Source organism: Ursus americanus, chromosome 5 (assembly GCF_024610735.1).
Source record: "Ursus americanus isolate L20-20 chromosome 5, mUrsAme1.1.p, whole genome shotgun sequence".
In the NCBI taxonomy this organism is placed as follows: domain Eukaryota; kingdom Metazoa; phylum Chordata; class Mammalia; order Carnivora; family Ursidae; genus Ursus; species Ursus americanus.
The window spans coordinates 74000470-74024380 of NC_142131.1; the positions used below are offsets into that span (position 1 = coordinate 74000470).

Genomic DNA, 23911 nt, shown 5'->3' on the forward strand with positions numbered 1-23911 from the left:
CCCCCGGCCCAATGGCGCGGCTGCCGCGTCAGTGATGTGAAACCTCGCTCAGGCTTGTCCGGCCCCCGGCCCGCAGCCCATTACACCATCCGCCGCGGCATCCGCTGCAGCTGCTGTAGCCTGCGCAGACTGGGAGGGCGGGAGGCGGCTCGGCGTGGCGGGGCGGGGCGAACGGCGCGGCCGGATTCATTCCTGTGGGGCGCGGGGCATGGAGGAGCTGTGCGGCTGCAGGCGGAACAGGCCGGCCCGGCTGGCGGCGCGGACAACGGTTTCAATTTAAGGGGGGCGGCCCGAGCCCGAGCGGCCAGTGGCGGCGGAGAGGACCAGCCCCCGGGCAGGTAGTGGCGGCGGCGGGGACCTGCCGGAGCCCGGGCTGCGGCCTGAGGCGCCCGCGGGGAGGCCCGGGCGGGAAGGGGAAGGAGGGCGCCCCCGGCAGCGGAAGGCGGGCGGCGGGCGGCGGGCTGGAGGCCCCAGGCTCCGCGGCCCGGCGGGCGGGGGTCGGGGGAGCTCGGGGAGGAGCCGCCCGGGTCTGGGGAAGGTGGAGGTGAAGGTTATGGAGGGGCGACGGTGGTCTGAGGAACCTGCGATCCCTGGTAGGGGGGAGGGGGTATCAAAATGGGGCGGGCGAAGTTCTCTAGAAGGCGGCCGGATTTCCTGAGAGCCTCGAGTAGTTTTCAAGGAAAGAGAACCTTGAGGGCGAGGGCTTTGGCGTTAGCTGGCCGCGGTTTGTTGTGTCCGACCTTTTTGTTCCTTCTCGAAACCCATTCTGGCCACCGCGAGGCCTTGAGCCTCGCGCCCTTGGCTCGCTCTCCTCTGCAGATGTGAGAGAAACATTTCTGGACCCGCGTCTCTTGCCTCTTTCGGTTGTACTCTCCCTGGGCGTGTGCAAAGCAAAAACTAGAACAAAGCTTGGCCGGTTAGGAGGCGAGAAAACTGGTTGCCTGTACTGTTTCAATTTACCGAATGTAGAAAAGAAACTGCCTGCCCCCAAAACATTTGGGTCGGTGTGCACCTTTTTGTATTCTTTCCCACCGTGTTAGGGTGGCTTGAGTAGTCCCTAAGGTATGCACAGCCCCCCCTCCAGCCCCCGCCGCCTAGAAGTAGAAATGAAGATAAACCTGCATAGTGTTTTCGCCTTTACCCCTGGAAAATTCAAAACTGCTACTTTTCCTTTTCCTTCTTCTAGTTTGGTGCTCTGGTTGTCAGATGTTGGAAGGCGGTAAGACAACAGACTCTCCGTGGTTTTATATGCGTTTGGGGTGCAGCGATTAACACTGAACTTTGGTTCCTGTAACTCTTGCCTGTGCCGATAGAGTTAAGCTGGAGCTTTGCTTTGAAGGATAAAGAAAGCGCAGCCTCTCGACTGGACATAAATGGATCTAAAGACCGCAGTCTTTAACGCAGCTCGGGATGGCAAACTCCGGCTTCTCACCAAGTTGTTGGCAAGCAAATCCAAAGAGGAGGTTTCCTCCTTGATCTCTGAAAAAACAAACGGAGCCACGCCACTGCTGATGGCCGCCAGGTACGGGCACCTTGACATGGTGGAGTTCCTCCTAGAGCAGTGCAGTGCCTCCATAGAAGTGGGGGGCTCCGTCAATTTTGATGGCGAAACCATCGAGGGGGCGCCCCCGTTGTGGGCCGCCTCTGCCGCGGGACATCTGAAGGTGGTGCAGTCTTTGTTAAATCATGGAGCATCTGTCAACAACACAACTTTAACCAATTCCACGCCTCTTCGAGCTGCCTGTTTCGATGGCCATTTGGAAATAGTGAAGTACCTCGTGGAACACAAGGCTGATCTGGAAGTATCCAACCGACATGGGCATACGTGCTTGATGATTTCGTGTTACAAAGGACACAAAGAGATTGCGCAGTATTTACTTGAAAAGGGGGCAGATGTGAATAGAAAAAGTGTTAAAGGTGAGTTCAGCTTCTTCATTTCGGCTTTCTGAGTGTTTGCCATTATTTTCAGGAAGTCTGATGCCTAACTATAAACAGTGGCTGCTGAGTCAGCCAACATCGACAGACCTGTTTTGATGAGGTGTCCCTTCCAGCATAGCCTTGTTGGTCGTTTCTCTGGTATTTGAAAATACACTGAACAAGAGTGATAAAAAGACCTCCGTCACGATGTTAAGGAGCATTTGCTGACTCTTAGTGGGAGTACCTTCCAATCCCTGGGTTCCCCAGAATTACAGGGGATGTTAGTGGCCGTTGATCTGAGCCCTTAGGCTTGCCTTTAATCCACTTGAGAATATACTTCAGTGTAATGTATTTTTCTTAGCTTTGATTTTTTTTTTTTTTTTTGGAAGAACACCGGTGGAGTAGAAACTACTATATTTAGTGAGTCATTGTCTTATGTGTCTTAGCCAGGCATTTCATTTGTTATTCTGTCGGGGAAGGCCAGGCCACACTGACCTGGAAGGATTAATATCAGTGGAAAGGGAGAAAATCTGTTGCCTTCTTCTCTGTTTATTGTGTGGCCAATAGAAAATCCTCTCACATAGAAGATGTATTAAATATAGCAAGAGAGAAAAGAGATTTTAAAAACTGCTACAGTCCTGAGAGCAAAACAAGGACTAGGTGAGACAGACGCGCGGATTTGTTGGCTAGCAACAGTGTAAACACCTTTGTCCCAAAGAAGAGCTCAGGTTTACTGTTGTGTGTAATTTTCAGGGATTGTAATAAGCCTCAAGCAGCAAATGATAGTTGAGAATTTTTTTTTGAAACTTTTAAAAACAGCTGTCTTGATGGCATATTTTGATACTTGGAAACCTTTTTTTCCTTCCTATTTATTTATAGGACAGCAAAGTAATTCACTGCCCCGTTAAAAAAAAAAAACTGGTAAAACTTAAAAGTAGCCTACCTATATGGTGAAAAACAAAAACAAAATATTCAAACAACACGAATCGATTGGCAGTGTTTACAGTGAAAAATCTTACCACCTCCGATTTCTAGACCTCCAACCCACTGGCAGCCACTAGGTATACAAGTGCTGTTTACGAGGTGTTGTGTGTCCTGGAGATGGTCTGTGCAAAGACAGGTACACTTGTCTATGTCTCTTCCTCCCCCTTTCCCTTCTGTTAGTTGATACATAGTGTTGTGTTTTTTTTTTTTTTTTAAACCTTAAATTATCTTGGATGTCATTCAACTCCAGCACACAGAGCTGCCTCATTCTGTTTAGCGGGGGCACAGTATTTCATTGTATGAATCTACATAATTTATCTAGGCCCTATTGATGGACAGTTAGGTCACATCCAGTGTAAGCAAAGCTTCTGTTAATATTCTTGAACAAAAGTGTGTCTTTGCACACTTGGGTGAGAATAGCTGTAGGATAGATACCTCTAAATGGGATTGCTCAAAGTATGTGTTTATCATTGTGATGGTGTCGGATTGCCTTTCAGAGAGGCTAAACCACACCATTATGGGACAATAACGTAGTTATTGGACAGAATTTACTGAAATTAGTATGATCCTTTTTTTTTAAAGGCTTGCTATAAAATGATGCAGGCTTATTGTGATTTTCTGTAAATTTTTTCTTCAGAGAAAATGTAAAAATCTCACAAAATGTCACTTAGAGATAATCATTTCAAAGATATGTTTGAACTTATTATATAGATACATGTATGTAGTTTTATTTTATATGCCCTTCTATAAACTTTTTTAAGCTTAATCAGTAATATCTTTAATGGCATTAATTAGAGCCTTTTAATTTCAATAACTGCACACTCTCCTAATGGAGTTTTCTGTTGCTTCTGGCTTTTCAGTGGGAGAAAAAACAAGACAGACATTCTTTCTTAGACATTTTTTCATTTGTTCCTGATTATTTCTTTGAGGTGGGATGTTGGTTTAGAGGACAACGTGACATTTTTGTTTGTTTTAAACATTTATTCCTTTAAAGAATGCCTGTTTTAAGAGAACAGTTACTGTTTACGTGACCACGTTACTATTGGGAATGCTTTGAAATCATGACTAGCAGAGAAAGTGTTAAAAGGTACGGCTGCTTGTATAGGTTTGTTGGATTTTTTTTTGTGTCTTTCTTTTGGGCTTTTTATTCATTAGCCTAATAACGTACAGATTGTCGAACTTACATATTTAAGTGAAGTTGTTTTAAACTCTTAGGTCATTGGAGAGATGAGTAGTGGTACTGTCTCCCTTATGGTTTTCAAAGTTGCTTTATATACTTGGAGATAGGATGTGTGAGAGAACTGTACTGTAAGTAGCTCATATTTTTGTGAGCATTTTCCCGTAATGAACTGAATGGTATCTAACTTGATTACCTTTGCATTTTCAGAAGAATATTCCCTTTATCGCCATCATCGTACAGCCTTGTATGTGAGGATGTGGTCAAATGATCTAATTCTAGAGTTGTTTTTGGTCAAATGCTAGAGTCGTTCCACCCCACCCCCACCACCTGTGTCAGTATCTAGTACTTGTGCCTTTCAAAAAAAATTACACGTAACAGGAGAACACGGTTTTATACCAAAAATTGTTTTCAGATATTCTCAATTTTATATACAAATATATGTTGGATATATTTATATAAGTATTTATATAAATATATAAGTGTATATATCATTTTGTGGGCAGTGCTCTTACCTGTTATGGTCCCTTTTAATTTCGACAGTGACTCTTAATTAAATTGGGGGCAGATTAAGGTGTATATGCACTCTGATCCCGAAGCTTCCATTCCTTGATAATCACTCTTTCACTGACTCTAGATTTTTTTTATGGGTTAACGCGTAATAAAAAAGCAGGAACCATTTGAAACTGAGGCAGGAATACTGGCGAAGGATCTATCTGACAGAGCATCAAGAAAGAATCCCCCCCCCCCTTTTTGTCCTATCCCAGAAGTAGAAAAGAGTGATGAGGTTAGGGATAAAATGGAGACGTTTCTTAGGAAAAGGTACGTGTCAGCTGTTGGAAATGGTTGTGAAGAAAGAAAACCCCAGTAGATTATGCTTTGTCTGCTTAAATACCAAACGCACAGGACTTCCACACCACATTCCATTACTTTTTAACAGGCAGTTGGCATTTGCATATACTATTGAACTTTTTTTTTTCCCCGTGACTTTTTAATAGGCTGTTGGCATTTTGAACAGGTTTTAACCAAAGGTGGAGTTCATTCCCTAATTGAGAGAGCACTTACTGAGTCCCTCCATGTACCAGGCTGTTACACTGCTCTTGAGCTCATGGTTTGATCAGAGAGACAGGTTCATACGCAGATATTACACCACAGAATGCTAAGTGCAGCAGCCGTGCTTTCTCGGGTTTGATTTTTGGAAATACTTTTTCCCCAACCAACTGGTTACCTGAGGGGACCGTGGGTTCTTTCTTTTCCCGTGGCATTCACAAAGAGGAGAAACACTTTGAGATATTTGGGAATTCTTCTCCAGTTTAACACAGCAGTTGATTTTTGAAGCAGGAGAGTGGATGGCGGTTTAAAACCGTAGACCCCACATCAGAAGTGATTAGACAAGCCCATCTCAGAGCTACCACATGGATTTCAGCACTTCATGGTTACGCTCATCTTTGGCGTCCTTTATTTTCCCTTTTTCTTTTCTTTTCTTTTTTTTTCTTTTCTTTCTTTCTTTCTTTCTTTTTTAACGTTCTTGTTGGATTCAGAATAGGATCTACAGTAAAGTTACTTTAGCTCTTAAGCTTTTATACCCAGACGCCACTGGGCAGTGATTTGAGTACTACAGAGCAGTAGAAGAGGTTCTCTGAGTTGGGGCTGGGGAGACTGGCCCTAAGAGGACAGGCTATCCTCCCGCATGGGTTGATCTTTTTAAGTACCCAAAGGTAATTAGGTAAATTGGTAATAAGAGAATCCCGGTGCATTTTCTGTAGGCAGGAGACTGTGTTGGACATTGTGGAGCCTATGGGAAGATAGAGGACCTCGCATTTGTTACCTGCTGAAGGAATAGTGTGGATCTCCACTGATGGATTTTAGGAGTGTGGTCTTCATGGAGACATTGAGCTGGGCCTTGAAAGGATTGTCAAGGTTCAGATCTGTAGAGTGCATTTGATGCAGTTTGAAAGGCTTAGGAAGTGGCATAAGGAAAGGCACGTTGAGAAATATGCTCGGAGGGTCCAGGAAGTGGAAAAGTAGGCACATTTGGACCACAGGGCACTCAGGGCTAGATTATAAAGGACATTGACAAAGGAGTTTGGTTCTTTATATAGAGGTAAGCTAGTGAAAGTTTTCAGCTGAGAAATAACTGGGGTTTTTTTTTTTTTTTCTGACGGCAGGGGGTGGGAGGGTGGGGGGACCCACCTAACTGCATTCTAATTCTATTACATTGTGAGCTCTTCAAGGCTAGGGACCTGGTGTTTGTATGCATGTGTTGAGAGTGTCTGGCCCATAGTAGGTATTTGGTAAATGAGTTCGTTGAATGAAATAGGTTGGATTTAAGGGAGAAAGGATTGTAAGCTCCTTGATGGCAAGGACTGTTTTGTTGTTCTTTCACTACGGAAATAAATCCTTACGTGAAGATATGAAGTAAGAAATTAAGGCTGTAATTGTGAAAAATGAGCAGCACAGGTAGAACTCTAGGGGTTCAGAAATTCGAGAAATTCATGTAGGTTCCTAAGTATAGCTGGCCTTACAAGTGTTTGAGAGAGAGCTAGTTCCGGCAGTTTTCTTAGCCTTTTCATTATGGAAATTTTCTAATTTTTGCGTAAGTGGAGAGAAGAATGTGACTTGAACCACCGTGTACTTACCACCTCGCTTCAGCAGTTATCCACATTTGCCAGAGTTTAAAAAATCTATTTCTCTCTCCTCTCCTTTTGTTTTCTGCAGTTGTCTAAAGCAAACCCCAGGCATGTTATATTCGTTGTCTCCCATAGTATAGGCTTTTTTGGGTATAGATATATTTCAGTCAAGAAAATGTGAAAAAAAATCCATTTTTTTTTTTTTTTAAACCCACCGTAAATTCAGAGGTAAGAAAATCTCCTCTGTAAATTATGAGCGGTTGGTGTTAAGATCAGGGACAAGGAAAATGACTCTTGTCCTGTTGGTTGGCTCTTTCATTGTACTTGAGGACTGTGCGTGTGGGAAGCAGAAGTGGTTCATTCTGTTTTTCTCGGCTGCTGGTCAACCTCCGCACACCTACTTTTCGAGAAGAATTAGAGAGAGGGACTTAGAACTTCTCTCCCGTCTGTGGAATATCTGTGTTTGTTTTGATTTAATAGTGATGCTTAAATGACTTACTGGTTGAATTCATTACCATTTTAATGCCGCCTCATCAGGTTGCTCCTGCAAGGTGTTGCGCACGTTTGTCTTTTCCCTCTTGGGTCCCCTGGCACACTTCTCCGTGTCCCCAGGGTAGGAAGTGTATAGATTGAGTGCAGTGGGGAAGTATCCACCGTGTTCTTCTAGGCCTGGAGATTGGATTTTGAACTGAAGTTGGAGAAAATAAGTAGATCCTGAACTCTCCTGCCCTTTCAGCCGCACAAACTTAAGACAGAGGCTGTTTCACTTACTGACCACTGGGTACGAGTGGTTCCCTCCCTGAGGTCTGTTGAGACATCAAGAACGTATGTGATGGAAGATAGAGGTGGGGAAAGGCCCAGGTAAAGAAATCACTCGGGGGCAAATCTGCGAGAAACATCTGTCTTCCCTTTTTCCCCCATGCTTGGGGAAGCACGGCCGGAAAGGGAATTTTAATGAAGTCTCAATTATAATGTTGATGCTTTGACATTGTGTAATTTTCACCCAATTACACTAATATTGGGTTGCTTTAGTCCTGATCCCTTAGCTCAGTTCCTCTTAGTCTTAAAATTCCACTAGATGTCAACACCCATCTCCCAGGCACTTTCTGATTTCCCCTTGAGTCGTAAGAATTGATCTTACCTCTGGATGCAGATGTTCTTAGCGATCAACTTTGTTGTGAGCTTCAAGGGCCTCTGTTGTTAAATTTCTGTATGCTCCAAACTCAGTGCCTTATACAAAGAATTAATGAAGGGAAGGCACATGGTATCCTTGGCACAGTTTGTATTTGATCCTGTTCTGATTCCTTTTCTTTGGACTCCTGTCCTTGAGTATCTCAGGTGTTAGAATATACATGGCTAAGGGAAGACTCCTAAGGGGAGGAATGTTCTAGTGCTCCTTAGATTCCCTGAAGTGTTTCTCTCTACCCCTTCTCACTTCTTCCCTTAACACGTACCATTTAGTTATTCCAGGAATAAAATACTTGGCATCAGCAGTGTTCCGCAGTTGAATCGCAGGCCCCTCCCCATCTTTGGAAGTGGGCCTCTTACAAGTTCCAGCTACAAAAGTTGAAGAAGAATGGATGGCAAGCACAGTAGGCTAAAGAGGAGAGGTGAGAATTATTTTTGTGCATTTCCAGCAAATCCGTTATAGTAAGAGACCCTTTCATTGCTGCTTCTAAAGGTCAAAACGTACACTTTTACCAGAAATACAAGTACTTTGATTTTAAAACAGCTCTGAGACACAATTCACATACCATTCACCCATTTAAGCATTCAAATCAGTGTATGTTCACAGAGTTGTGTGGCTATCACCACAACCACCTTTTCATCACCCCCTCCCCCAAAACCCATATCCAGTAATACTCCTCCTCTCCCACCCCGAATGCAGTAACCTTAGGCAACCACTAATCTTTCTGTCCTTATGCATTTGCCTGTTCTGGACGTTTCGTATAAATGGAAGCATAATATGCTTCTTTCCCTTAGTGTGACGTTTTCAAGGCTCATTTATTTTGTAGCACGTGTTAGTACTTTATTTCTTTTTATTGCTTTAGTCTTTATTGTATAATCCCCTTGTGTAGATAGACCACATTTATCCATTTATCAGTTAGTGGGCATTTGGATTGGTTCTACTTTTTGGCTCTTAGGAATAAGTTTGATACGAATATTCACGTACAAGTTCTTGTGTGGATGTAAGTTTTCATTTCTCTGGGGCACAGATGGAGGTTGGAATTGCTGGGTCACATGGCAACTCTCTGTGTAACCTTTTAAGGAATAGCTCAGCTGCACCATTTTACATTCCTGTCAACAGTGTAGGAGAGTTCCAATTTTTCCACACCCTCACCAACATTTTGTTGTTACTCTTCTTTTTTGAGATAGCTTAGTGGGTGTGAAGTGGTATCTCATTGTGGTTTTGATTTTTCTTTTTCTTCAGGGCTGTGATGTTCAGCATCTCTTCATGTGGTTGTTGGCCATTAGTTTTTCTTCTTTGGAGAAGTGTCTTCATGTTGTTTGCATGTTTTAAAATTGGGTTATTGTTTTATTACTGAGTTGTAAGAGTAATTTATGTATTCTGAATACAAGTCCTTTATCAGATACATGATTTGCAAATATTTTCTACCATGCTGTAGATTGTTTTTTCACTTTCTTTTTTTAAGTAAATTTAATTTTTTTTTAGGAAAATGAGGGAAGTTAAGAGTAACAGAAAGGAAGTCGGGTATATGAGTAAAAATAAGAGGAACAAGTGAAATGAGTACTGGTCACAAACTTAATTTTTTTTTGTAAAAACTGAAGTAATTATAAAATGCCTCTCCCTTTTCTTTTCCTTCCTTTTTATTGAAGTATAGTTGACATACAATATTGTATTAGTTTCAGGTATACACCATAGTAATTTGAGTTAAACATATGCAGTGTTCACCATAATGAGTGTAGTTACCATCTGTCACCATACCATGTGATTACAGTCTTATTGGCTATATTCCCTATGCTGTACTTTTCATCCTCATGACTTATTTTATAACTGGAAGTTTTTACCTATTAATCCCCCTCATCTATTTCACCGTCCTCCCTCACACCCTCCCTCTAGAAACCACCAGTTCTCCATATTTATGAGTTTCTGTTTTGGTTGGGTTGTTCATTTCGTTTTTTAGATTGCACATATAAGCGAAACCATGTGTTTGTTTTTGCTTCTCTGACTTTTTTCATTTACCATAATACCTTTTGGCCCATCCATTTGTCACAAATGGCAAGATTTCATTCTTTTTTATAGTTGAGTATTAATCCAGTGTGTACTTAGGTTGTACATAATGCTGCCATAAACATGGGGTTACGTGTATCTTTTCAAATTAGTGTTTTTGTTTTCTTTGTGTAAATACTCAGAAGTGGAATTACTGGATTGTGTGGTATTTCTATTTTGAACTTTCTGAAGAAACTCCGTACTGTTTTCCCCAGCGGTTGCACCAGTTTACATTGTTGTTTTTTCCGCTCTTCTGATGGTATTGGTTACAGCAACTTGGATTTTATTTTACAAGCTAATTTTTGAAATATCCAACTGGAGATCACTTAGATTTGACTTAAACAAGAAAACTGTTAAGAATACACTGCAGGGTTTACTGATACCCTTTACTACGTAGACAGGAACGTTTCTGTGGGTCAAAGAGTGTAATCTAGTTGTAGAGTGCACCCTTTTCCAGCTCTGGCATCTAATGTTTTCATTTAGCATAAGGAGGAATGGTGAAGCTTCGTTTTCTGTGTGGCGTAGAACAGGGCTGTGACCTAACCCTTCTTTTCAACTTATTTTCATATTACTTGATACAGCTCTTAGCTATTTAGCTTCATGGCAGATACCTACATAACAAACAAGAAAATAAGGTTCCTCCTTGATTTCCTTACTGCTCGAAGTAGCAAAGACCAGCAGCTTAGGCTTCACCTGGATCCACCCCAGATCGGTTGAGTCAGAATCTGTGTTTTACTGTCATCCTCCGGTGATTGTGTACATTAAAGTTTGAGAAGCACAACTATATTTGACCAAAACACACAAAACTTGAGCTGTGTGAGGACTTGACAAAATAGCAGAATCTGTTGAATTGATATTTCTAGAAAAAGCACTTCAAATTGTAATAGACATTTTGTATTTGTAAAGTATTTTACAGCCCTTGTGAGAGCATTTTTGTTTCAATAAAAATAGAAATTGGGAGTGGTTTAGAATCTGACTTAATTCTGATCCTGGAGAATCTAAGTAATCTTACCCGAATTGAGATATTTATAAATTCTGTGTTGAAGTTCTTGTATGATTTAAGTCGTTAGTTGATTGGTAACAATCTCACGCAAACAGTCACTTACTGTTTAGTCAAACCCAAACATCTGGTTGGGAGCGAGGGAAGTCTTAGGGCTCCAACTAGTTATTACTCAAAATACTGGTATGTTTTGGGATTACTTATTTTAGGAAAATCTTGACCCCTTTGTTAGGCACCTACATGAATCCCTGTCTTTTATGTGCCTGCTATCACAAGACTACAGGTCTCTCTAGAATTAACAGCAACTAAGGTTGGTGCTTTTAGATAGGTCTTCTTGAGAAGTACTACCATGTTTTTTGTTTGTTTGTTGTTTGACTAAGTTGTTATTTTAATTCCAGTATAAACATAACTGTAATATTAGTTCCGGGTGTACAGTATAGTGATTCAGCACTTTCATGCATCACCTGGTGCTCATCACAAGTGCCCTGCTTCATCCCCATCACCTGTTTCCCCACCCCCCACCCACCTCCCCTCTGGAGACCATGGTTTTGTGCGTGTGCACTTGCGTCATTTCCTTCCCTTAGTGTCCATCCCAGAAGCATCTCAGCGAATATGGCTACTTTTTATTCTTCCGGATTTTCTTAGCACTATTTCAAGGTTAAGTTACGTAGTTGAAAATTAATATATTTAGATGATACTATTTTAACTTTCTGTATAAATACTTTAACTGAATTAAGACTTCATGGACCATTAGCTTGATTTTTAAGAAATGTCCATTTAACAAGTATGTCTTTTGAGAAATCCTGAGAATTTTCCATAATGAATTCAGTGTCAGGAATTTTATTTTTTCTCCAAATGAACATGTTCTGAGTCAGACACTGAGAATTGTATAATACAGTGTTTATTTTCTTTCTTTTCCTTCTTTAGTTAAAGGTGAATTCATTAAATTTCAATGCTAAATATCCTTAATTTCATTGAAGGTGCCTGGTAGTATTTATTTTTGAACTTTGTGTTCTATTTTTAATTGTCTTTCTCACTCTGAGGATACAAAATTAAGACATGGTGAGGTAGAGATACCAAATCTTCCATCATATTGTGGAAACATAGAGGCACGTAACCGAGGGAAAGTGCTTCAGTGACTATTCAGTAAGTACTTGGTATATGATGTTAGGCACCAAAAGTCTAAATCACTGATGTTACCTAGCAAAAATTAAATGTAATTTTATTGGTCTTTGGCACAGACGGATCACAAGAACATAATAACTTGATTTTCTAAATCAACTTGTTATATTTTTTCCACAAGAACTTGCATTTCATCCTGAAAGCATATCTCATGAATGAAACAGTTAATAGAGCAAATATAGCAGATAACTGATTATCATTTTATAAAATGAATAGAGAAAGTCAGACTGATAATTCCAGAAACTGCAACATAAATAGACTTGCCATAAAATAAAGTTTGTGAACAGACATGGGAAAGTGTCCTATATGCCTAGGTACAGAAGTAATACAAATTAAAATTCAAAATTAATTCTGGTGCCAGAAAGAATACTATAAAAGTGGATCTTTTAAAAGATTGTCTGATTCCTTTAGAATGAAATAGAGATGTACCTTAAGCTGTCACACACTTGGGATTCTGTTTTATATTAGGCGTAAATTTTTCTGTCGTTTAGTTATTGGAGTATAATTTATACACAATAAAATCCATCCTTTTTAGTATATAGTTGTGTAAGTTTTGGTAAACATACACTGTAGTTTATCCACCAGTACTATAAAGATAGAACAGAAAGTTCTTCATGCCCCTTTGCAGTCAGCCCTCTCCCAGAACCCACCCCCTGGCATTCACCTGTTACCTGTCCTCATAGGTTTTTAGGCGTTAATTTTAATAGTGAAAATTCTGAAGCAGTGCAGATGTCCCTCAACGAGGGAGGTGTTTATGTGAACTTGGACACGCCTCCTTTCTTGAACTTCTACCATAAAGCCATTAAGAATGAGGATGTAGTATCCGTGGAGTTCATGTAGACTCTTGGTCACTTAACGGGAGAAAATGACCAAGATGTGGGAGAAAAGCAGGTGACAGTCGTATATGGACTGGCGACAACTTTATCAAAACATCTATATAGAGATTTGGACCTGAGACAAAATTTATAGTTGCTTTAAAATTAAGCTTTTTGTTTGTTTGCTTTGGAAGATTCTCTTTTTAAACTTTTGAGTCAAGGTTCTAGGCTATAATTCGGAAGCACTTTTTTAGGGCTTCGAGGGCATGAGAGTGTGACAGTCATATACTTAACTTGTTAGAGTAGTTACGATCTCTCTCCTAAGGCTTGACTTTTTAAACTTATTGCCAGAAGCTAAGTTTAAATCACTTTTTGTGATAATCAAGTATTAAAAATGTAAGACTCTCACCGTAGCAGTGTGCTAACTGCTATTTGGGATATAAAGGAAATATCATATAGGATCTGTGTCCTTTAGGAATAGACTGTCTAGGTAAGAAAACTGATGTGTGTGGCAGTAACATTGTACTGTTACAAGGTATTACATCATATCATGATAGTTCATGTAATAGGAATACCCACCAGGACGAGTGACACATTTATTCACCAGGCATCCTCAAAATGACAAGTTCGTGTGGTTATAAACAAGGAGGTCTCTTTAGGCAGCTGAAGTTGCTGTTGAAACTTGAAGGACAAGAAGTTAAAACGGGAAAGAAGAAAGATTATATTACAAAAAAATGAAGAGCAGCGGTGTGGAGGTGGAAGTGAGCCAGCCTGTCCCCGGTGCTGGGAGGGACACTTAGGATGGAGTGATAGGACGCGTGAGTAGGGTCTCCGCCACGTGAATGGCAGGTATTGGCAATGTCTCAGAGAAGGTGTTGGCAAACTAGGGCCCAGGGGTCAAAGCCTGCCCACCTCCTGTTTTTGTACTGCCTGATAGCTAACATGTTTGATATTTTAATGGTTGGGGAAAAAATTGAGTGAAGAATAGTATTACCTTATGGCACCTGAAAAAGCCCTGAAAGCCCTGTTTCAGTGTCCATAAGTCGAGTTTTGTTAGAAAAAGGCCATCTTCTGTATTGTCAATGGATACTTCTGGCCATGGCAGCGTTGAGTGGTTACAGTGGAGACGTAACAGTTTGCAAGACCTAAAAATACCATCGAGCCCTTTATAGAAAAAGTTTGCCAACTCCTGGTGAGATTCACAGTGCAGCATTCCCGTCACACACAATGAGAAATGAGGCTAGACAAGTAGGGTAGGTAAATAATGTCTCAGTCTTTTAAAATCCATTTCTCATCGTGTACCTTGTGTGTTCCCACTAACCAAGATTAAGCTTTACTTCGTATGTTTCCTGAAACTCTGGATTTCTTCCCCGTTGCCCTCCTGCCTTACACAGATGGTGCTTTGAAAATCAGTGTTGTAGAATTTTGAAAGCCATCTATAAGGTTTTCAGCTGTTTCTTTAGAGGAAGCATGAAAGGTTTTGAGTTGGAAAGTAACGTGATCGGTGGAGTTCCATTATGAGGTTTGGCTTAGATAGAACTTACTCATCAGATTCTAGTCTGACTAGTATTTAAAATAGGACCCCAGGAATGCAGAGTACAGTGCAGTGACGATTGGGAGACATGGGTTTATGTTTTAGTACCAGTTTCCCTGCTTTCTGTTTGTAGAATAAGTATTTCCTCTGCTTTGCGTAGTTACGTATATAAGATTACGAAGGGACAACCGCTAATACATACCACTCAGGAAAAGGAAAGAATGCTGTGCTAACGTATAGATGTCTTTTTCTTCTCCCTTAATGTCTGCTTTTATGATTTGCTTCAGCTTTCTCTGGGTTTAATTTACTGTTTTTCTCCTTCAGTTTCTTGAGATGGAAACTGAGCCATCTTCTCAAAGCCTTTCTTTTCTAGGGTGCACATTGAAGCACAGTTTCAGCCACGTCCCACAGGATTTTTTCCTTAAGGTTTTCATTTTCACCCGGTTATAAATATTTTCTGTTTTTCCATTGGGGTTTCTTCTTTGACCCATAGGTTATTTAGCAGTATGTATTTAAATTTTCAAGTCTGTATAGATTTTTCTAGTGTGGTGGTGGTGGTCTTGTTGTTGTTGCTGGTGTGTGTGTGTGTGTGTGTGATTTCTAACTTGCATTGTGGACTTAGAAGATAATCAGTGATATCTGCCCCTTGCTCTTTCTGTGAGTCTCTCTTTGTGGCCAGAATGTGGTCAGTGTGTCTATTCTTTTCTGTATCCTTGAAAGAAAGTGGTATTCTATACATGTTGAGTCCACTGTTCCTTTATACACTTCCCTCAATCAAGTGGGTTCGTTGTGTTCAAATCTTCTCTACCCATAGTGTTTTGTTCTCTACTGGGAAGGGTGTGTCCAAGTGTCCAGTGATGGTGGGTTTGTCTGATTCTCCTCATAGTTCTCTCGATTTTTGCTCCAAATAATTCAAACCTATGTTTTTAGGTAAAAATAAATTTGGAAATACTGTATCTTGGTGTTGTTTTGGATTTTATATCCTTGTAAAATGTTTCCCTTTATCTCTAACCATGCTTTTTGCCTTGAAGTCTCCTTGGTCTGATATCTTAATATCAGATACCTTTCTTATTTATGGTTCATTTCTGCATAGGGTATAATTTTTTTCACTTCAGCCTCTTTCTATCTTGTATTGAAGATTGTGTCTCCTCTAAGCAGCATGTAGTTGAGTTTTACATATTTCTGTTTCCAGTCTGACAGTTTGTGTCTTTTAATGGGAACACTTAGTTTGCTTGCATTTAATGTAATTGCTGATATATTTAGGTTTTACTCTCCTACTTTCTGATTTTTATTTGTCCTGCCTGGTTTGTGTTCTTTGACTCTCATTTTGTTTGGTCTGTGTTTGAATTATTTTTTCTTATTTCATTTTTTTCTCTGTATTAGAGAGTATATGGTAATGAGATGCATACCCTCTGTTATTTTAGTGGTTACTGTACTACTTTGACTTCCCAATGGAATAACATAAATTTCTGAGTTTATCTCTGTCCACGTAACGCAAAAATCTTTAGAATACTTTAATTCCAATTGCCCTCCGTACTTTTATGCTCTTGCTGTCAAGCATTTGACTTCTGTATGTATTTCAAGCCCTATGAGACACTTGTTATTTTCAAAGTCAGTATTTCTCCCAGATTTACCCCTTTTGTGGATGCTTTGTCCGTATCTCCCTGCTTCCATGCGGCTCATCCTGCTTTTGCCTGGAGAACACCCTGTAGTACTACGTCTGCCGGTAATAAATACCTTAGGTTTTCTCTTTTTGTTCTCACCTGAAACAGTCCTTCATTCACATTGATTCTTGCTCTGGGTGTAAAATTCTCCGTTGGCAGTTATTTTCCTTTAGCGCTTGCAAGCTACCATTCTCTTGTCCTCCAGCTTCCTGTTCCTGGTGAGAGCTTTGCCATCAGCTGAACTGTTGCTCTTATGCAGGTCCTTTCCACCTGTTCTCTGGTGTAAAATTTTTCTCTTTGCCTGAGTGCTCAGCAGTTTCGCTGGAGTGTGCCTCAGGGGGAATCTCTTTGTATTTCTCTTTCTTGGTGTTTGTAAAACTTACTTAAATTTATACGTTAATACTTTACCAGCTTCAGAAATTTCTCAGACTTTATCTTTCACCTATTGCTTTGGGCCCATTTTCTTCCTCTAGAATTCTGGCTTTCAGAGTGTTAACCTTCTGACATCGTTCCTCTGTCTCTCACTGTGTCTGCTTTGCCAGTCTGTTCCCTCCATGCTTCTTCCTGTATATTTTCATCTGACTGATTTTCCAGTCACTCATTCTCTGTTCAGCTGTGCGTAATCTGCTTGTAAAGCCACCCACTGAGGTTTTCAGTTCTAGAACATCCATTTTGTTCCTTTTTGTAGTTTCCAGTTTTCTAATTCTCAGAATTGTTTTTTAATCTCTCTTACTTTGCTCAGCATAATTACTGTTTTAAAGTCTGTCTGATGATTGTATGATCTGGATCTTCTGTTGGGCTTTTCCATCAGCTCTTACTTCCTTTGGTTTTGTGTTGCATTTCCTTTGGCTGGATACCAAACATTAGCTATAAAGAATATGAAAAATAATTTGAGCCCTAGTAAATAGGTAATATCTAGATAATATTTTCTGTAAGTAAATTTCTATAAGTAATATTTGCTTTTGGCTTTTGGCTACTTTCACTAGCAATCCTGAATTTCTTTAATTCGGTATTGACATGATCTTAAATTGGATTTTGGTTCCTCCAATAGCTTGTCTGTTTGTAGTTTGTCTTTAAGTACTAGGGTGCAGCCCTTCAGAGCTCTAACTCAAACTTGGGGGGGCGGTTTCAGAGTTCCTGTCTTAGTGGGTTTGGGACTCCAGTTTCCTCCTCTGGCCCTGCTCAGCTGTCAAAAACTCCACTCAGTTTTTTAGCTGCTGCTTCCAGAATCGGAAGAGGCCACTGGGGGAAGCGTCCCTAAATTCTGGACTTCTCTGATTTTCTTTCTTCTTCTGGATGTTGTCCTCTTTTTTAGCTCCTTACATGCTGTCAAACAGATTTTTTAAAAAGAAATTTTTCAGCTTAAGTTAGTACGGGGAGGGTGATCATATCACTTCTGCCATTACTGGATGTGAAACTACTCTATAGGTTTTTTATTAAAAAAACAACATTTTTTTCAGTGTTTGGTGTATTCTAATATAGCAGTTCGGTTAATTAAGAAAAAACTGGCTTCTCTTGCATTCTTACTTTTGATTTTATGTGACTGAATGGAGAAGACTCCCATTTCTCTTATATTGTCTCTTTCTTAGAGGAAAAGGGATTCTTATTTTAAAAGAGCTTTAAAAAGTACATTTAGTAGGGGCGCCTGGGTGGCGCAGCGGTTAAGCGTCTGCCTTCGGCTCAGGGCGTGATCCCAGCATTATAGGATCGAGCCCCACATCAGGCTCCTCCACTATGAGCCTGCTTCTTCCTCTCCCACTCCCCCTGCTTGTGTTCCCTCTCTCGCTGGCTGTCTCTATCTCTGTCGAATAAATAAATAAAATCTTTAAAAAAAAAGTACATTTAGTGATAGCTGTGTTTACTTGAAATTATTTTGAACAATGAACATTAGTATTAGTAGGCAGGAGTTCTGGGCTTGCTCTCTCAGTGCTTGGTTACAGACACATTGCTAGAACATTCCTTCAGACACCGTTCCATTATAGACCTTAGAAATCCTGAGTCAGAATCAGTGTATGCGGATAATATGTACTTCCTGTAGGTGTTCTGGAGGACCAAAGACAGGGTGAACCTGTGAAGAGAGTTAAGTCCCAATGTGGAGTAACTGGCTCTTTCGAAATTTAGTTGCAGACTTGTTACGTGAAGCGTTCAGGTTTAAACTGCTTTCTAGTACGCATGCTGTGTCAGGGGTCCCCCAAGGCCTTCCCCGTCTCTGGAGGTGAGTCAGCATGTAATGGTAATCATGGCTAATGTTTATTACAGTGGTGTGATGAGGACATGCGGCGGCATCCCAAGGGGAAGGGCACAGGTGGGGCCTAGAGGAGTCCGTGTGCAGGCTTTTTTTATGCTGTCCCCTCATAAGAAGTGACACAGAGGTTTCTGTCCCGGAAAACCCATTAGGAGACTCAGAGCCCCAGGTTTTTATTGGATGCTGTTCACGTAGGCACCCTTCCCTGAGATACCCCAAATTCCAGACTCCCAGAAGGAAAGCAGTTATTTCGCACACAAACTGTATTGTTCATACAGACAGTGAGCCCCCCTTACCACAGAGGGAAAGTGTTCTGAACTGTTTACCAGGCAGACGTGTTCTCCCATGTCAGCTGAGGGCTGGCCCCGAGCGGGCAGCTCTTTGCAAGGGTCCCGGTGTCGGCCGGTGACAGTAACTCTCCGCTGCGCTCGCGCCTGCAGTGACTCACTATTGAAATTTTCTGTAAACACCGTAGGTAAATATCAAAGGTCCACGTGGTAATTTCTGTTATGATAAGTGGTGAAACGTTTGGCATTAAACTTGGGCAGCTAAAATACCTGCGTGGTTATAATGTCTTCCCGTGTTGCATGTGAGCTTTTCCCGATGTGCCAGTGTCTCTTGTCCACTTGAATCCACGTGTGGGAAGATCACGACAGCGTTGGAACATTTAGTGCGTCTTCAGAGAACGTTTTAGAAAGTTAAATTACAATGGGAAATAATCCATTACGAAAGGACACTTCAGATGGCTCCTTTTAAATTTCCAGTTGAACCACCCACATATTTTTTTTTTCACATTTTACTGGATTTGTTTTTCTCCTGGGAGCTTTCTGAGCAAAGTACTTTGTCACCGAGAATTTTGACTAAGACAGCTGAAGTACATTTGGCAATCAGAAATACGGGAAAAATAATTTCTGACTCCTAGTAGAATCAAACTGGAGAATCTTAGATGTCGTAGATTAGAGTTCTCGCTTATAAAAGTGGAAGCTGACCCAGAAAGTTAAGTGACTGTCTGCAAAGCTGAATAGCCGGTTAATTGCATTTCATCGCTTTTTAGTCATAGGATATGCACTTGAAAACGCTGCTGAAAAAATTCAAGAGGCTATGGATTCATTTTGAATTTCATTAGTGACTTTGATGATCTTTTCATGCCTAATTTGGTCATTTATTCAACAAACTTAACAAGTATTTATTTAAGCCCCGCAATGTGTCACACTAGTTTTAGGGGCCGAGGATCGTTTTTTTTCTCATTTGTATTCAGATTAAAGTACGTCCCATTAAGGTCAGCCTGGAGCGGCCTGCTTTTCGTGAGGTTCCTAAGCTACATCCATGTACTCCATTGTCTCCTGGTCCCTGAAAACATGTTATCTCTTTTTTTCCTCTCCTCAAGGTAATACTGCATTGCATGATTGCGCAGAATCTGGGAGTCTGGACATCATGAAGATGCTGCTTATGTATTGTGCCAAGATGGAAAAGGATGGTTATGGAATGACTCCCCTTCTCTCAGCAAGTGTTACTGGTCACACAAATATTGTGGATTTTCTGACTCACCATGCGCAGACCAGCAAGACAGAACGGATCAATGCTCTAGAGCTTCTGGGAGCTACATTTGTAGACAAAAAGAGAGATCTGCTTGGGGCCTTGAAGTACTGGAAAAAGGCAATGAACATGAGGTACAGTGATAGGACTAATATAATTAGCAAACCGGTACCACAGACACTAATAATGGCTTACGATTATGCCAAGGAGGTGAACAGTGCTGAAGAGCTAGAAGGTCTTATCGCTGACCCTGATGAGATGAGAATGCAGGCACTCTTAATTAGAGAACGTATTCTTGGTCCTTCTCATCCTGATACCTCTTATTATATTAGATACAGAGGCGCTGTCTATGCGGATTCTGGAAATTTCAAACGATGCATCAACCTCTGGAAGTATGCTTTGGATATGCAGCAGAACAATTTGGACCCTTTAAGCCCCATGACCGCCAGCAGCTTGTTATCTTTTGCAGAACTGTTCTCTTTCATGCTCCAGGATAGGGCTAAAGGCCTGCTGGGCACCACCGTTACATTTGATGATCTTATGGGCATCCTGTGCAAAAGTGTCCTTGAAATAGAGCGAGCTATCAAACAAACTCAGTGTCCAGCTGACCCTTTACAGTTAAATAAGGCTCTTTCCATTATTTTGCACTTGATTTGCTTGTTAGAAAAAGTTCCGTGTACCCTAGAACAGGACCATTTCAAAAAGCAGACTATCTACAGGTTTCTTAAGCTGCATCCGAGGGGGAAGAACAACTTCAGCCCTCTTCATCTGGCCGTGGACAAGAATACTACCTGTGTAGGGCGGTACCCCGTGTGTAAATTCCCGTCTCTGCAAGTCACAGCCATACTGATTGAGTGTGGCGCCGACGTGAACGTCAGAGACTCCGACGACAACAGCCCCCTGCACATCGCTGCTCTGAACAACCATCCCGACATCATGAATCTCCTTATTAAATCAGGTGCACATTTCGATGCCACAAACTTGCACAAACAGACTGCTAGTGACTTGCTGGACGAGAAGGAAATTGCTAAAAATTTGATCCAGCCCATAAATCATACCACCCTGCAGTGTCTTGCTGCTCGTGTCATAGTGAATCATAGAATATATTATAAAGGGCATATCCCAGAAAAGCTAGAGACCTTTGTTTCCCTTCACAGATGATAATCTGTCTGGTCACACTGTTGAAAGCACGGATCGCTGACAGTTGCCTCATCAGTGAGCACTGTTGTGAGAACACCAGCATTCACTTAGCTTGATATTCTCGTGCTCTCATTGGCTAAAGCATTAGAAGCATCAGCTGTCCAGGATTGGTTTCCCAGTATTTAATATAAATATACCATATAATATATTGTTTGTGAATTATTGAGAAATGTAATGTCCTATTCGAATTTCTAAAATTGTCTGCCAAAGGCTTCTCTGTTCTGGTTCTGTTTGCTGTTGGGTGTTTGGGGCAGAGTTCACCGTTATTCAGTGGTGTCTTTATACTTGACTGGTTTGTGAATTTTATACAATTGAAGGTCTTTTTTTTTTTTTCCCCTGCTGCTTCCTTCTCTTGTCCAAGCTTCTTCCCTCTTTCCACTTGATTTTTTTCCTCACCATTTCTACTTACAGGTTTTTACCCCCTGATGGACCCCTGCTTAGGCTGTATACCCTTTATGGACCTGTTACCATTTGCAGTTACCATAAGTGCTTTATCTTCTCTATGCACCGGCTTAAACTTGACTGTTGTATGTTAGCACATTTTTCTATGCAGCAGTTGGTCAACTTCGACTCAAAACACTGTTACGTTTGTTACAAAGTTGATTTTTTGAAAGTAGTACTCTTTGTAGCATGACAGAGCTACAGGTTAGCTCCCTGAGCTCAGGCTTTTCTGTTTGTTGGGTTTTTTGTTTTGTTTTTTTTGTTTTGCCACCTTCTGAGGTTTCTCTCTCTAATCCACGGAAATTATTGTGTGCTAAATTTGGGAAACAGATCTCTTCGAACTCATTAACCCAGTTGAAATTTAGGTCTGTCATCTTAATATATCATGCAGTAAAAGGAAGAATCTTTATAAAGTGATCCACCTTTCATGCTGCGCCAGCGTTGTCCTGCTTGTGCTGATGATGTGATTAGGTGTAGAGAACTCGCTTCGATTTAACCTCAAAGTTTATCACACCGCTTTAATGAGTCACACTGAACTCTTCAGCGATCGAACCGCAGATCACTTTTAGTTACAAAAAAGAGCTACAGCATGTCAGTGGCATGATGCTTGCCGAGCCCGATCTAGGCATTTAGGATAATTAAGGTATTTTCGTATGCAATTTACTGCCTTAGTATCCAAGGTCAGTAGCAGTGTCCTTTCTTTCTTCCAGCTTGAGTATACCTTTCAAGATAACTTGCATGAATTACTTTGGTCTCAGTTATTCGCCACCCTAGTTAAACACAGAAGGTTGCCGTGCTTCCTGTCCCCTTACTGAAAGTTAGCTTTGCTCTGCTTTTCTTTCTCTACGGTTTGTTTTGTTTTGTTTTGTTTTTGGTTTGGTTTGGTTTGGTTTTTTTCTTCCACACAGCTTCGCTAATGCCACAGAAAGGGCTCTTTTAAGAAAAGATTAAGTGAAAAGTACTAAAAAAGATTCAGGTAATTATCCTTCAGCACTTTATTGTTACTCAGAATAAAATTTATGACGGCACATTTGCCCTGCAAATGTCTTAATGAAATTGTTCTGAATAAAAAGCTCCTTATTTGTTTGAGGAAAAAAACTCAAGTGTACCTGTGAGTTGAATGAGCTGGATCCACTTGGGTTTTTGCTCGCATTTTATCCTGAGGGTTGATGTCATGGTCTTTACGGTGTCATCACTGCAAAGAATCACCTTAGGTTTATTTCATCTTTATTCAGTAAAACAAAAAAACAAACAAACAAACAAACAAACAAAACACGTGATGAATAGTAGTAAATAAAAAAGCATTAGACTTACTTTCTGGTTAAATAATTGAGGTTTAATTTTTTTTTTTTTTTAAAGATAGCCTTATTTTACTAGGTTGTGAATTGAATTTCACCGTTGAAAAGGGTGAATGGGATGTAACTGGTCATGGTCGCTCTCCAGCCTTTTGATGAAGAGGCTTTAAACCCTGTATTTACCACGGGCAAATTCGGTGGAACATTTGAGCTGCCACCTATATTAACAATTTGTGATTTAGACACACATTCTAGAAATAGATCATCAACATTTTGAAATCATTTGCCTCTAACCTTGTGGTACGTATGCATGAGCTACTTTTTTTTTTTTTAAAAGGGAAACTCTGTATGTGCAGTAAGTCGACACTAGGAGATCTCAGTAGTTTGGGGGTAAAAGATGAGCAACTGGATTTTTCAGTGATTTAATATTTCCCACTCCTTTTCTGGGCGGGTTTATAAGAGGGCTCACATGCTCGTTTGGTAAGGCACACCTCACACTGCCTGACAGGTGACCCCACACCGCACAACTCCAGTGGAACTAAGGGTTTCTTCACAAAGCCTCTTGTACCGCTAAAGATGGATCGCTTAAAACCGTTCTTCAGTCTCGAGCAACTGAAATGCCTTATTTCAGTTCGGACACGCTTCTCTGTTTGCCACACCCCCTGACCAATCAGTTGGCCTGATAGCTCAAAATTGTCCACGATTTTATTTTGGAGGGGGTTGGTTAATAAACGTGACCTCAGGCACTGTTAAGGCCTTTGTCAGAGAGTAGTCTCAAAATTGTTGTTGACTGAATTAAAAAGATACATCCGTTTGTTACTTTTTTAACCACAAGCGAGTACTTTAATAACTTAATGAGCTAATTGTACTCATGTGAGTCGAACTGAACTAAACTATACACTGTTGCAAGGTGATGTTGGCTGGAGTTTATAAAATTTTGATTACGTTTCTGTAAAAATGCCTTGTAAGGCTGGCTGAATTTTAGATGTTCCACTGTTGATCATTCCTGGAAAAGAAATGGTCATTTTACTCAGATTAGATACCAGTCTACTTTATAAA

At 40.9% G+C, this 23911-nt stretch overlaps 1 protein-coding gene across 1 annotated transcript; it reads left to right on the forward strand.

The window, feature by feature from the left end:
- The first annotated feature begins 104 nt into the window (after positions 1–104).
- Positions 105–23188, forward strand: FEM1C (fem-1 homolog C). Its single transcript, XM_045794898.2, has 3 exons — positions 105–338; positions 1187–1917; positions 19768–23188. The coding sequence occupies exons 2-3, from the start codon at positions 1374–1376 to the stop codon at positions 21075–21077; spliced, it is 1854 nt and encodes a 617-aa protein (XP_045650854.1). The 5' UTR covers positions 105–338; positions 1187–1373; the 3' UTR covers positions 21078–23188.
- The last annotated feature ends 723 nt before the right edge of the window (positions 23189–23911 follow it).

Coding starts and splice junctions, on each gene's coding strand:
- FEM1C (XM_045794898.2), top strand. CDS start 1,374: ATGGATCTAAAGACCGCAGTCTTTAACGCAGCTCGGGATGGCAAACTC. Junction 1,918..19,767: donor GAATAGAAAAAGTGTTAAAG/GTGAGTTCAGCT, acceptor CCTCTCCTCAAG/GTAATACTGCATTGCATGAT.